Here is a 13,671-nt window from a genome sequence, read left to right as displayed (position 1 = left end):
TTATCATTAGAAAAATAATACCTGACCTGCCTATTGGATATGCTTGGTAAGCACTGTAAAAAATATAGCTAATAAGGGTATTGTCAGGTTCCACAGTATATAAGTTAAATAAACTCTGCTTTCTAAAATTTCTCAGCCTAAAAGAGATTAAGCCAACCTGAGGTCACTGATCTTATGATGTAAAGGCAAATAAATAATACACAAGACAGATCATTATCTTTATATAGAATTAACAAAATGAGTATTCCCCATAGCACTGTCTGTTGGCCTAAGGGGACAAAAAGGTCATAAGCAGACCAACGGCAAAAATCACATCTAAGAGGATGCTGATCTCTATGACATGTTGAACTCTATGACATAGGAGATATATAGGTGGTATATAGGTGGGCATAGAAATAATATCTAATAGAGAACTTTATTCAATCTCACAAATCAATAACTGGGGAAATATGGTATTAAGTCACAACCTTCAAAAGACACAGTCCTGAAACATGTTCTCCATACACTGACATAGGCTGTTGAGAAGAGTCTCCAAGAGTCTGGCCACGGGACCATTGTCCCGGGCATGGCCCTGGTGACTGCCATGCTTGTGAAGGTGACAAATGCCACCGAGCATGAGTGGATTGTCCAGCTCTAACAGAAACAGAAATAAATATAAACACAGCCAGTTGGAAAATGGGCAGGAGAACATCTGAAAGCAGTTTAGTAAGGGAATATACACAACTTCTTCCCCTTGGCAAGAAAAAACAAAGGACCAAAGAGAACCACAAAGAGGATTACAGATGATTTCCAAAGAATCGTTCAAGCAATGGAAATTACTGCTCAGGAAACTTAAAAAAAAAAAAAAAAAAACCAGACTGCATGAGGATTTATTAATTAATCTCCTTCTAGTTTATAAATGGGCTCACTAAGAGGAGAAAACCAACCATCTGGTCTCCATGTTTGGTGAAACTGAAAATAGGCATAGCACAACACGAAGAATTATGAGGCTCATAAGCCTGAAAAAATTGCCATCATGACTTTGAACAGTATATATGCCATGAAATTCACCAGAATGAGAATCATAGGACCTTCATTCTAGTGTTTCGTGCAATAAATTAAATCAGTGTGACTTTAAGCAAGTCACATAATATCTCCAGTGTCAGTTTCCTTATTTGTAAAATGAGCATATTGGGTTAATACAAAAACCAAAGAAAAATATTATTACAAGCGTGGGCTTGGGATTCAAATTTTGACTCAATTAGGGTCAACTGTTGTGGGGTTTTTTTGCTGTTGTTACTATTACGTGTAAGTAACAGAAGTCCATTCTGGCCGATTATGCAGAAAAGGAGTTTATTAAAAGAATGTTTTTTTTTGTGGAAACTTTGATTTGGAAAACTAGATTTAAGAGTAAGCTTTCAGGGAGGTTTTCAAGGTTTTTAGGAAGGTTTTAGGAAACCACATCGCAAATCTGGAATGATAAGAAAATGTATCATGAGGTGTTCAACATTGAGGTCTGCACCATTATGATTTCTGCACCAGAACTCAATTTTACTTTATTATAACCATGACTATCCCAGCAGCAAAAGAAGCTGGAATAGCAAGTATTTGGCCTTTTTTAACCCCTGTAGGAAAATGCAATTTGGCTCAGATTCCCTGGATGTATAAAAAGGTCAGATACCAGATGGCCAAAATGAACTCAATCCTTTTGACCTCAAGCTAAGATTTATTGCTTACAATCATTTATGAAAGTTTGGGTGGTTTTATTCATCATCAAGAAGATGGTATACATCATTTCTTAAAGACTCTATGGTTCCATAATGAAAGGGCTAAAATATCTGTGACAGAGAAACTTCCAAATACTCTTGATATATAAACTGAGTTACTAGGTGGGCTCAGTATCCAGTATGTGAATTACACCCACTGGATTTATAGTTAGAATTAGGTCTTCAATTTTTAATTTACATAGTTGAAGTTTTCTATCTATTTATGTGCTACGAGAGTAAATGGTTTCCAAGTCTTCGATTAGAAAAATAGAAGTTCCCAGAATTTAATGAACATTCTCTCATGAAAAACAAAAACCTATATTCTTTCTCTCTGAACTATTAATACATTTGTACTACTGGGGGAATGCATCCCACGAGAAGGACATCAGCCAGGAGGGGAAAGAGCCATTATAACTGGGCTTTATCTATTTTAAACTCCTCAACTATAACAACAGTGCCAAAAATACCAGCAATCCAGCTCCCAACTGTCCTTTCTGAGTAATGGACAGCTATTCTAATCCCATGACTACCGCCCAGCGCTGTCTTAAATTGGCACGTTCGGCCACCGCTGGTGCATTCCAAGCCCAGTGGGTGGTTCGTAGAGCAGATCTCCCCCGTGCATGAATTTCGTGGTGTCTCTGAACCATCCAGACTCTGTGATTCCAAAAAAATACCCTTGGGGAATTTTTGTCAAGTGTTTATAGAAACCGTAGAAAGACGATTAATAAGCTTTACTGCCCAATTATTTTGGCTCATAAGCAGATGAATCCTCCTATTCACGTGATGAGCACAAAATAGTTCGGTGATATTTTTAGCAATTATAGCAAGAAAGAAAAATTTAAAGGTCAATCTGTCAGTTGCCTATTTTCAAACTATCAGACAAAGCCTGTCAAATCAGAAATTCTGGAATAGCTACTTTAGTATTATGGGATGAAAGTTCGGTTTCTTCAACCTAAAGAATAAAACTACTACCAAGTTTATACTACGTTTATTCCAATAATCCATTGAATAGACCTCTAGACATTTAATATAGATCGAAATGGTCTCAGAAGGATCATCATCAACCAAATGGTGAGCGTCAGACCAAGCAGGTGGATTTTAGTTTGGCAATTGAAATATGTCTCCTTATAAGCAATAGACATCAGATATGTCCTTCCAAAATTTGTGTAATAAAATGATTGGAAATTGGAAAGGATTTTAAATGCAGCAGAGTGTTTGCAATTTAAGGGCATGATAATTTTTTTCACAAGTGAGTATGTAAAGGCATGGATCTGTTATAAATGATTATAGACTTCCATATAACAAGGCAAAATGTGGGGATTAAGCGGATGGTCTCTGAAACCAAAGGGCCTGGGTTCAAATCCTGGCTTTGCCTCTTCCCAACCATGTGACCTCAGCAAATTACATAATCTCTCTGGGCTTCAGGGTTTTCTGTAAAAGGAGACAGCAGTAGTCCTTAACCTCCGACACTGTTGAAGCCTTATGACAGTGTCTGGCACATGGCAAGTGTCATATAGGTTTTTGTTAGAAGATAAGTAGCCAGAACTTTTAATATATCTCTGAAAATATCAGCTTCATATTTTTATGAAAATTCTTGATTGAGATAGAGCTCATTGAATTCTTAAGGCATTTTTTTCCCTAGAAATATAAAACATTTCATTTCTCAGTGCTACAAAAGTTCTGCTGCTAGATGATTATGCGAGAATATAGGGGAAGAAAAAAATGCAAGAACTCTTGAGGCAAATATTTAAATATTTAGTAAAATAAATAAACACCTGGTTGTTGGGGGCAAAAAATAATCAAGGCAAGGTAGAACACCTATCTGATACCTTTTTTTTTAATTTAAAGCAATATTATAGAAACTAGGAATAAAAAAGTGATCACAACTGGAGACAAAATTTACACTGTGATCCAAAAACCTTTGAGCTAATACTTACAAAAGAATTGAGAAAGTCCCAAGTTGGTTTATATAAAGATTTAACAGTGAAACTGGAAGTTGTTCTCTGTTTGATTTTAAACAAACTATCATATAAAACAATGTCTTTAAACAACTAACATATGACTTTTAAGAACACACATAGAAAAATATTTGGAAAAACAAACAAATTTAACAGGAACTACTTCGATATATGGGCAGAGTGATGCACTGGGAGATGTTTCTCTTAATCTTATACATTACTATGTTTTTCGCCTTCTGCATTACAGTTTTTTCCAACAACATGTATCATTTTGTAGTATAAAACTTCTTAAAGTATTACTTGTAGAAGTTAGCAATGAATGCTGATATTTGGTCCCTTATATTCACTTTTCTTCAAAAATCACAGTAAAGTCTAATGACCAAGAGCTCTGACTACACCTAAGTGGGAAGTAAGTGTACCCTTCCCCAGAAAATATGCTATTGCAGATCAGCAGCAATGGATCAGACCCATACTCGACTCGGTGCCCCTCAAGTTGCTTTCAGGTCTTTAACCTTTAGAAAAAATAAAGATAGCACCGGTGTCTTTAATATCTAATATCTAATAAAGAGAAGAACCAGAACTACTCCTCCCCATAAAATGCCAAGGGTTTTTACCAAGGGCTGGTTGGTTTTACCAAGGGTTGATATTCTATTTGGACTGAGAATAGTATTGCTCCCCACAAAGAGATCAAATATCAGTAAACCCCTCTCACCATCTTGTCGGCTTTGAAGACAGATTTAAGTCCCCCACTAGCTACCCCAATATTAGCCAGTCCACTTCTTCAAATGCTAATCTTTATAATGTTTCTATTTAGGGGCTTACATGGCCTTGCTGGGCACATGAGGCAGCCCAAATCCAAGGAGGCAAGAAAAGAATTAGTAACTGTTGACTATATTATCACATGCCTAGAACAGTGCCATGCGTATTTGATGTATTATCTCCTTTAATCAAAAAGCCGATATTATCCCCACTTCATATGTGATAATACTGAGGCTCTAAGAAGCTAAGTCATTTGCCCAAAGCCCCATAGCTATCGAGTCATGGAGCCGGGCGAGCCCCACTCCGGCCCCCTTGCTGCCACACCATAGAGACTCCATGTTACAGCAGAGCCCTGGATTCAAAGTACAGTCAGATCCTGTGATGATCAGGCATTGGTGAGTTTGATTGACAATAATCATGATTAATTTGTCCAGCATGTCACATGTTTTCACAGCACTTATCACAAGCAAGTTGCTGAAGCACAAAGCATGGTATTCAAATCCACATAAAGGAGACCTTGACTTTATCCTCTGACCAGGTCACTATTACTTGTCAATGATAAATAGGTTCCTTTTATGATTTTGAAAATAACTGAGGAACTCAAACTAAAGGTTTTATTGTTTTCTTCTCTGCCTCATACAATCCACCCGGGATTTGCAGGAAAATGGACAAAGAAAATACGGCGGCCCTCCACCGGGCTGGGATGCTGCACCCCCAGAAAGAGGCTGTGAAATTTTTATTGGAAAACTTCCCCGAGACCTTTTTGAGGATGAACTTATACCATTATGTGAAAAAGTGAGTCCAAATTTAATATCTTTTCTTAGCTTTCAGGGTTAAAAATACTACACACTTTGTTTAGTGCTCATTCTTCTTGGTCAGTGATGGCTTCTCTTCCAATTGCCATTCTTCAACATGGACAAACTCAAAACCTTCCTGTTAGTGGCTGTCCCCTTATTGTCACGGCCTTGATGTAGCTCTTCCTATTCCTGATGGCTTGAACTATCGCTGCTGGTAACTTGCAAGTTCTGATCCTTGATCTGCCCAGGTGCCCTGAGTTTGCAGCAAGATAGCCATCAGTCTATAATATTACTACAACGACCTCTCCAAAATAAGATATTGCTCCAACTTGACATTTTAATATGGTTTTCTAAAGTGTACCATTTCACATTCAAAGAGTATGTGTATGTTTGTCATGGCTCAAATGTATACCTATACATATTGATTCAGAATGAAATTTCCTTCTACAGGTTTGATCTGCCTGCCCTAATGCATCAACAAGATTAAGAATGGGGTTTCTCAAAGTCATTATATAATTAAGGAACACATTTCCTCAGTTTTAATTTCAAATCTTATATTGTTACTAAACCCAGAGTTACAGGGAGAACAGAAAATTAAAATTTTCAATATTTTACCAAGTGGTGCTTCAATAACCACATTCCTGGAAAATTTAGAAAAGCTAGAGTCTTGCTATTTCTTTCCCTAAATGCCAAAATCAATTGTGTGTATGTGTATAACTCAGCCTCTGATTCAGAACTGCTCCTAATTTTATACAAACAATTTCACTTGGCATGTACACAAATTATGAGGATTTAATTCTGTAAGAATTTTATATACTGAACTTGAAAATGAGCCCCAGGAAACACCTGAAACAGATGAAACATGCTTGAACTCTTTCCTAATGAGCTCTGGATAGATAGGTGTCCACCACTGAATACCGTAGGGTGGGGTGAGGTGGGGTGAGGTGGGGTGGGTGGGGTGGGGGAAGCTGAGCCAAGGGGTAATCAACCACCAAGAAGCACACATTTAATGACACCTCTTCTCCCTGCACATGCCTGTCCTATCTATTAGGGCCACTGGTCATACAGCAGCCAGCAAGAATAAATTACTGAGTCTGGGTTGCTGGAAAACATTTGGGATAGCAGGAAGGAACAGTATATAGGCAAAGCAAAAGAGCTATAGTCAGAGGGATAGAGTGCCCTCCTACTGTGGAGCTCCCAACCTTGGGCCGATTGTGTAAAACAAACATCTACCTTCAGCCTACAGATCAAAACAACAGCAGGAATCCCCAGATCATCCTCTGAAACACATCTTCCCTGGGTATCTTGAGGTCATGGTGGGAGAAAGATAAGAAATCAGTTAGAAAGGTTCCAAGTGGAGAGTGTCCTGGGTCAGTGGTAGAGTATGACCAAGCAAAGATAAAACTATGGAAACTTGAGAGGCAAAGGTAGAGGGCAAGGACAAATCTATCGTGAAATTGTATTTCTGATGACAAATGCATTCTCAGGTCCCAAGGACAATGGATAAATCCACAGATAATTGTATGATGAAAGGCCATTTGCTCTGTCGAAAACATATTCTGTTAAGTCAAGCTGAAATGCACTTGTATACGTTTTCTTTATTTAACTTGACTTTGGCCGTGAGTCAGATAACAGATCTGAACCCAGCATGAAAATATGCAAACCATTCCACATGGGATGCAAATGCCAAATATGGCAGAGATAAGACTTCAGAAAATAGTGTGTGTGTTTTCATTTGGAAGTACAAATGTACAAACGTGAATTCTCGCTCTCTTTTACTTGTAGATTGGTAAAATTTATGAAATGAGAATGATGATGGATTTTAATGGCAACAATAGAGGGTATGCATTTGTAACTTTCTCAAATAAACAGGAAGCCAAGGATGCAATCAAGCAACTTAACAACTATGAAATTAGGTAAGATCCACTTCTTCTGATTAAAAGTGAAGCAGACGAGCAAAATAAGTCAATCAGAGAAAGACATGTATCATATGACCTCACTGATATGAGGAATTCTTAATCTCAGGAAACAAACTGAGGGTTGCTGGAGTGGGGGGTGGGGTGGGAGGGATGGGGTGGCTGGGTGATAGACATCGGGGAGGGTATGTGCTATGGTGAGAGCTGTGAATTGTGCAAGACTGTTGAATCACAGATCTGTACCTCTGAAACAAATAATGCAATATATGTTAAGAAAAAAAAAAAGAAGATAGTAGGAGGGGAAGAATGAAGGGGGGGAAATCAGAGGGGGAGACGAACCATGAGAGACGATGGACTCTGAAAAACAAACTGAGGGTTCTAGAGGGGAGGGGTGGGGAGATGAACCATGAGACACTATGGACTCTGAAAAACAAACTGAGGGTTCTAGAGGGGAGGTGGGTGGGAGGATGGGTTAGCTTGGTGATGGGTATTAAAGAGGGCACATTCTGCATGGAGTACTGGGTGTTATGCACAAACAATGAATCAGGGAACACTACATCAAAAACTAATGATGTAATGTATGGTGATTAACATAACAATAAAAAATAACAAATAGAAAAAAAATTTTGCATCCAAAAAAAAAAAAGTGAAGCAGACAATGCACCCTGTATCTGTTCTTCCATCAAACTTATCTAATATAGTATATGCAAAAGACAGGCAAATCAGAAATAAAAAAGGTTTCTTTTCTTTGGTGAAAATCAATTTGATAAAATATGTATTTAATGTCAACACTACATAAGGTGTCAAACTAAGTTTTGTGAAATGCTCAAAGAAACAAAAATCATTAATTCATCTGTTTCATGAATATGTTGATGGGCACTGTTCAAAATATTGGAAATATCAAGATGCCTTTTCCCATCCTCATAGTAAACAAATGGGTATAGAAGATTTTTAAGAGTATGAAAATCCATATGAGGACTCTAAAAAAGCAAATAAAACAAACAAAAAGCAGAACCAGACCTATAAATACAGGGAACAACCTGATGGTTGCCAGAGGGAAGTGGGTGGGGGGATGGGCAAAATGGGTGAAGGGGAGTGGGAGAAACAGGCTTTCAGTTATGGAATGAGTCAGTAATGGGGATGAAAGGCACAGCACAGGGAATGTAGTCAATGGTATTGTAATAGTGTCGTACGATGGTGAGTAGAGCGTAATATACAGAGAAGTCAAATCACTGTGAAAGTAATGTCACATTGTGTGTCAACCACACTCAAAAAAAATTTAGGTATGAAAAAAATCAAACCACCTCTAAGGAGGGGGCTACTCTAACTTGGTGTATTTAAGAAAATACTCTCCAGGAAAGTACAGTTTTACCTGAGACCTGAAAGAGTCAGCCATGACAGCCATATCTGGGGGAAGATTATTCCAGAGAATAAGAACAGCACGTGCAAAGTTCCCCAAATGAGAACAAGCTCGAGGTGTTAGAGAACAAAGCCAGTGAAGTAGAAACAGAGAGGAGAGCTGAAGGCAATGTACTCTGAGAGACTTACACTCCATGATTCAAAATTTGCCTTTTATTCTAATAAAAAGGAGAAGACATTTCATTAGATTCATGCTTTTAAAAACATAACTCTGGCTGTTGGGTGAAGAATGGACTGTAGCAGGGAAAGAGGGAAGCCAGAGGGAAAGCTACAGCTGAGAGTAGTCTAGGTCTAGACAAGGGATGACGGCAGGTGCGCAGGGCCTGGTGGTACAGGTGGCCAGAGGGGTCGGACCTGGGGTACGTTCTGGGGGTTGAACAGACAAGACTGGCTAAATAACGGATTTAGAGTGAGAGCGATATTAGAATTCAGGGAGGAAAGCTAGGATGTTGGTCCCAGTATCTGTGGATGAGATAGGGTCATTAAGATGGGAAGACCTGGAGAATAGCCGGAAACTCGAAGAGCTTAGTTTGGGGAATTTACATGTGAGAGTCACATTAGACAGCCCCAGGGGAGCTGTTGAAGTGGTGATTGTCTGTATGATATTGGAGCTAGGAGAGAGGCCTCAGAGCCAGCCAAACATAGGTAATATTGCAAATCATGGGACTGGTGGAGGATTCCAGGGCATAATTGACCTGGTGCAATCAATAGCTGGTTTTTAATCAACTAGAAACAGGGCTAACGTCGTGAAATTGCCTGAGTTCTAAAACCTTCACCTAGAGACGGAACTGTCCTAAATCATCTCTTAAAGGAAGCCATGGGGCACCTAGAAGAAAGATCAGTGACGCAGTTGAAAAGCAACAGGTTTGGGGTCAGACAGGCTTCACCTGAGTGCCAGCAAGTGGCTTCACCTCTCCAAGCCTCAATGTGCTCATCCTAAAGTGGGGATCCTACAGACTTTTAAATGCTTATCCCAGTGTTTGGAACATGGTAATAGGTCAATAAATGATAGAACTGTTACAGATTAGCACATTCAGCAATTCTAAGATATAATTTTCATATAGGTCCTTTCCGCATCTTAAAATTAATGTCATCTTAATGTGAATACAGAGAGATTTCCTACCATTTACTGTCTCTCACTTCCTACAGGCCCCAAATAAGTCCTGCATTATCCTGAGAATTCTGTAAGTCAATCAATTACTAGGTCATTTTTCTTAAACCCCTTAGCCGCAAAAAGATGGACTCGACTGGCAACCGTAGTAGCCTAGCCACTCAGTCCCAAGGTCGGATCCAGGAACAGAGTTTTGGAGGAGAGTATAAAGAAAGTTCCCCTCCCACACAGGCCACCACGAATCAAAAAGAACTCTGTCTGGTATGTGGAGGGTTGTCTGGTGTGGGAACCAGGCGACCAGAGAACAGGTTTCTTCAGACAAATGCTGGGACCGTCAGCACCTAATTACTCACACCTTCTCAGCATCTGTCATAGGAGATGATGTACACTGAACTGTTTTTGGAAAGGGCTCCAGAAAGCTCTATTTTAATATAGCTTTTTAATAGGACAGGTACAAGATTTCAGGGATCAGAAGAGTCCCCATTCCTTGGTCCTTCGTGGAGCCTAGACATCTGGAAAGTGAGGGTTATTCTCAAAATGGCTTTTAGTTTGAGATGGATGGAGACTTGGCCACACAGGGAATCAGCACGGTTTGCTGTATGTACTCAACACTTTGTTACACACTGGGGCCTGTCCACGTTTTCTGAGAACAAATAGGGTGTGAAAAATGAGCACAACCAATCCATTCCAGTCACTCATATGTAACACTGATACATCTCTGTGAATTTCAGTGTCTTCATCTATAAAAGAGGGAGATACTTACCTCATGGGGGTATTATGAAAAATAAATAGATAATGCAGGCAAAGCTCACGTGGTCTGTGAGTGTTTGCTGAGGATTACAGTGGAGGAGGGGGAGGAGGGTGGGAAGGAGGAGCAGGAAGAGGGGAAGGAGAAATATTACAAAGCATTTGGAAAGAGCAGGCTGGTGGCCACATTCCAGTCAAAGTTCAGGTTGGATGCCAGAAACAAAGGGGAGGCACAGAGGTACTTTAAAAATCAAGGTGTAGGATAAATAGAATATGAAATAGTAGCAGAATAGATATCCCAGAGCCAACGTCCCCTACTTCCACTCCATCCTAGATCAGTCCTGCCAGAACAGAGAACCTTGCCTGCAGAGAACAGGATAATCTTCGATTTGCTTTTAGCCACTATTTCTCGGGGGATAGATAAGGTTCTTATCCGGAAAAGACCCATCATTGTCCTACTATCCTCCTCATCATCAAATATTCACTGAGATTTGTCTAAATGCCTGGCTTCTGGAGACATTAAAGCCATGCCCTCAGCGTGTGAGAGATGGCTTTTCGTCTCCAAACAGTTCTGGGAAAGTGCCTGACTTAACCACACAGATTTAAAAATAGGACGCAGACACTCCAGGCTCCACCTGCTGGTAACCGATACCTGACTGGCCCTCCTTCAAAAATAATAGAATTTCTAAAGAAATATTTTGGAATAGAGAGGTTTTTTAAGAAAACAACAACAACAAAGACAAAACCCCTGAAAGATGACTTTATCCACCCTTCCCTACCCGCAAGGAAAAGCACATTCCTTGGGCGACGTTCACCAGACTGTAACGGACCTGTCGCAACTCTGCTAGGAGGTCCTCAGTTCTTCCGCAAAGCACGGAGGACAGGTAGGACAGGGGCCGATCCTGGTGAGCATACCTGCCACCCCACTGAGCACCGCTACTTCCGAGAAACCAGAGCAACCTCCTACTCACCGGGCTGAGCGCCTCTCTTCACGACATGCAGGGAGTTTCCGTGAAAGGAACTTTACCCATTTTAAGAACTTTAATAACTTTGTGTTATTATGAAAGTCACACAACAAATGGCAAAAAAAGGGGGGGCAATTAAAATTCAAACCATTCCTCCACAATCCCATTGCCCCAAGATAATCACCATGTTGGCTTTTTACTTTTTAGTATCTTCCTAGATTTTCAGTATGGTGCTCATCAAAATGGTCTTCTCATATACTTATCTTGAAGTCTTTGTTTTTTAAGCCAGTAGCATAGGGTGAGCTGGTTTTTTAACCAATAAATATTCTTCTGCATTACCACGTTGAAATGACTATCGAGCATTCTACGGTATAAATGCCCAGCTTTTGAGTATCAGTGGTTCTCAGCCAGAAGCAGTAGTGTGCACCCCAGGGGACATTTAGAAAGATGAAGAGGCATTTTTAGATGACCTGACGGGTGACTATTAGCATTTAGTGCACAAGAACCCGGGGTGACCAAGATACTGCAGTGCACAAGGAGGAAAGATCCAGCCCCAGAGTCATTATGCATCTCAGCCAAGATGCATAAAACTGGTCCTGGATGGTGGGATATTTTGGTTATATCCAATCTGGGGAACTACTTAAATAACACCAGTGAATATCCTGATACCAAAATGTTGGTTCATCTCTTTCTTAAAGACACTTTCCCAGAAGGGGCACTATTTGCCCCCAAAATTAAATACGAAAGATTTTTGATACATTTTCCCAAGTATCCCCCAGAAAAGCTTGACCTGCACTCTGCAGTGAAGTGAAAGTAGACATGAACGTGCTCATGAGCAACACTGCGCAGCAGAATCAGGAAGGAACGGAGAGTCTGGAGGCCAACTGCATCCCTTAAAATCTACAAAAGCTTAAGCAAGTCATTCAATTTCTCGGGGTCTCAAGTTCTTCATCTATAAAATGGAAACAGCACCTGCTCTGCCCATCTTCCTCGTGTAGGCCAAGTAAGAGAACACGTGAAAGCCTGTTCAGCATTAGGGACAATTTCTAAGGGCCGTCATGTTAGAGTCGCTTCCCTATTGGCTGGGAAGGAAAGGGAGCTCACAACTGTCTGGGGCCAGGTAGCCTACGTGAGTAACGGGGGCAAGGTGCACAGGCCTCGGGGTCAGGGATTATCCTGGGCAGTGAGGAAACAACAGGAAAAGACCAAACATCCCACATCCGCAGACCGTATCAGGTCCAGGGTCAAACATTTTACAACTTCCATCTTAAGCCTCAATCACACAAGGATTCTTGCCGAGCAGAAAGAATGCTTTTTTTTTTTTTTTTTTTTTTTGCAGAAATGGGCGTCTCTTAGGGGTGTGCGCCAGTGTGGACAACTGCCGACTGTTTGTGGGGGGAATCCCAAAGACCAAGAAGAGAGAAGAAATCCTAGCAGAGATGAAAAAGGTCACCGAAGGAGTTGTCGACGTCATTGTCTACCCGAGCGCTGCAGATAAAACCAGAAACCGGGGCTTTGCCTTCGTGGAGTACGAGAGTCATCGGACGGCTGCCATGGCCCGAAGGAAGTTGCTGCCAGGTTGGCACCCCTCCTCAAAGAGGAGACCACCCCCCCCCCCCCCCCCCGCTGCTGCCTGCCTGCCCCAGGCCGCTGTACACCTTAGCGAAGGAGGCAGAAGCTGGGTGTTGTGTGTTTGCTCTGGAGCTTTGCTTACGTGGTACTTTAAACCCCTCCCCCTCCTTATCTATGTCACAGTAGATGCAGGTCCCTGAAGTTTTCACCGACTAGTTCTGAAACGTATGCACGGAGGCTAACGAACGTGCGCTAACCCCGTGATGAAGTGTTACAGTGAAGAATCTTCTCAAAAGTGAATATATCTGCTGTTTTCATATACAGAGGTTGTTAGCAGGCTTACTAGGAATGGAGTAGATTGTCCATTACGATGTCGAATAAACCTGGGAGTGACACATTATCCCAATGACAGCTAAGTGACATGAACTTGTATTAGGACTCCCCAGTGTCTAATATTTTCTAATTTGGGGAGAATAGAAATAAAAGCACTCCACAGAAAGGCACCTGTTAGGTCCTACCACCACGGGGTGGGTCCCCTTTGGGCAACAACCATCAATTCCTGAATTTAAAGGACTCTACACCAAGACCCTGATCAGCTTTAGGGAAATTATTGAAAATCCTCTGCTCATTCTCAAATATTCACTAAAACTTACACAAAGTAAGTTATTAAGATGAATCAATA

The 13,671-nt window shown here is 40.7% G+C and overlaps 1 protein-coding gene across 4 annotated transcripts in view; it reads left to right on the top strand.

Moving 5' to 3' along the window:
• The window catches only part of A1CF (APOBEC1 complementation factor), an 80,078-nt gene that overhangs the window by 35,201 nt on the left and 31,206 nt on the right, over window positions 1–13,671 (top strand). For 3 of the 4 annotated variants that reach the window (XR_004926907.2, XM_036123411.2, XM_036123410.2), the window contains exons 3-5: window positions 5,123–5,257; window positions 7,045–7,175; window positions 12,757–12,995. Coding sequence is in view for 3 of the 4 variants with exons in the window: in XM_036123411.2 (XP_035979304.1) it covers window positions 5,123–5,257; window positions 7,045–7,175; window positions 12,757–12,995 (505 nt within the window). In the remaining variant the exon portion in view is untranslated. Of the gene's footprint in view, window positions 1–4,897; window positions 5,001–5,122; window positions 5,258–7,044; window positions 7,176–12,756; window positions 12,996–13,671 lie in introns of those variants that run through there. The other variant, XM_078077806.1, reaches the window with a different exon arrangement.

This window comes from Halichoerus grypus, chromosome 7 (genome assembly GCF_964656455.1).
Source record: "Halichoerus grypus chromosome 7, mHalGry1.hap1.1, whole genome shotgun sequence".
NCBI classification, from domain to species: Eukaryota; Metazoa; Chordata; class Mammalia; order Carnivora; family Phocidae; genus Halichoerus; species Halichoerus grypus.
This window is presented reverse-complemented; position numbering and strand designations above follow the sequence as displayed.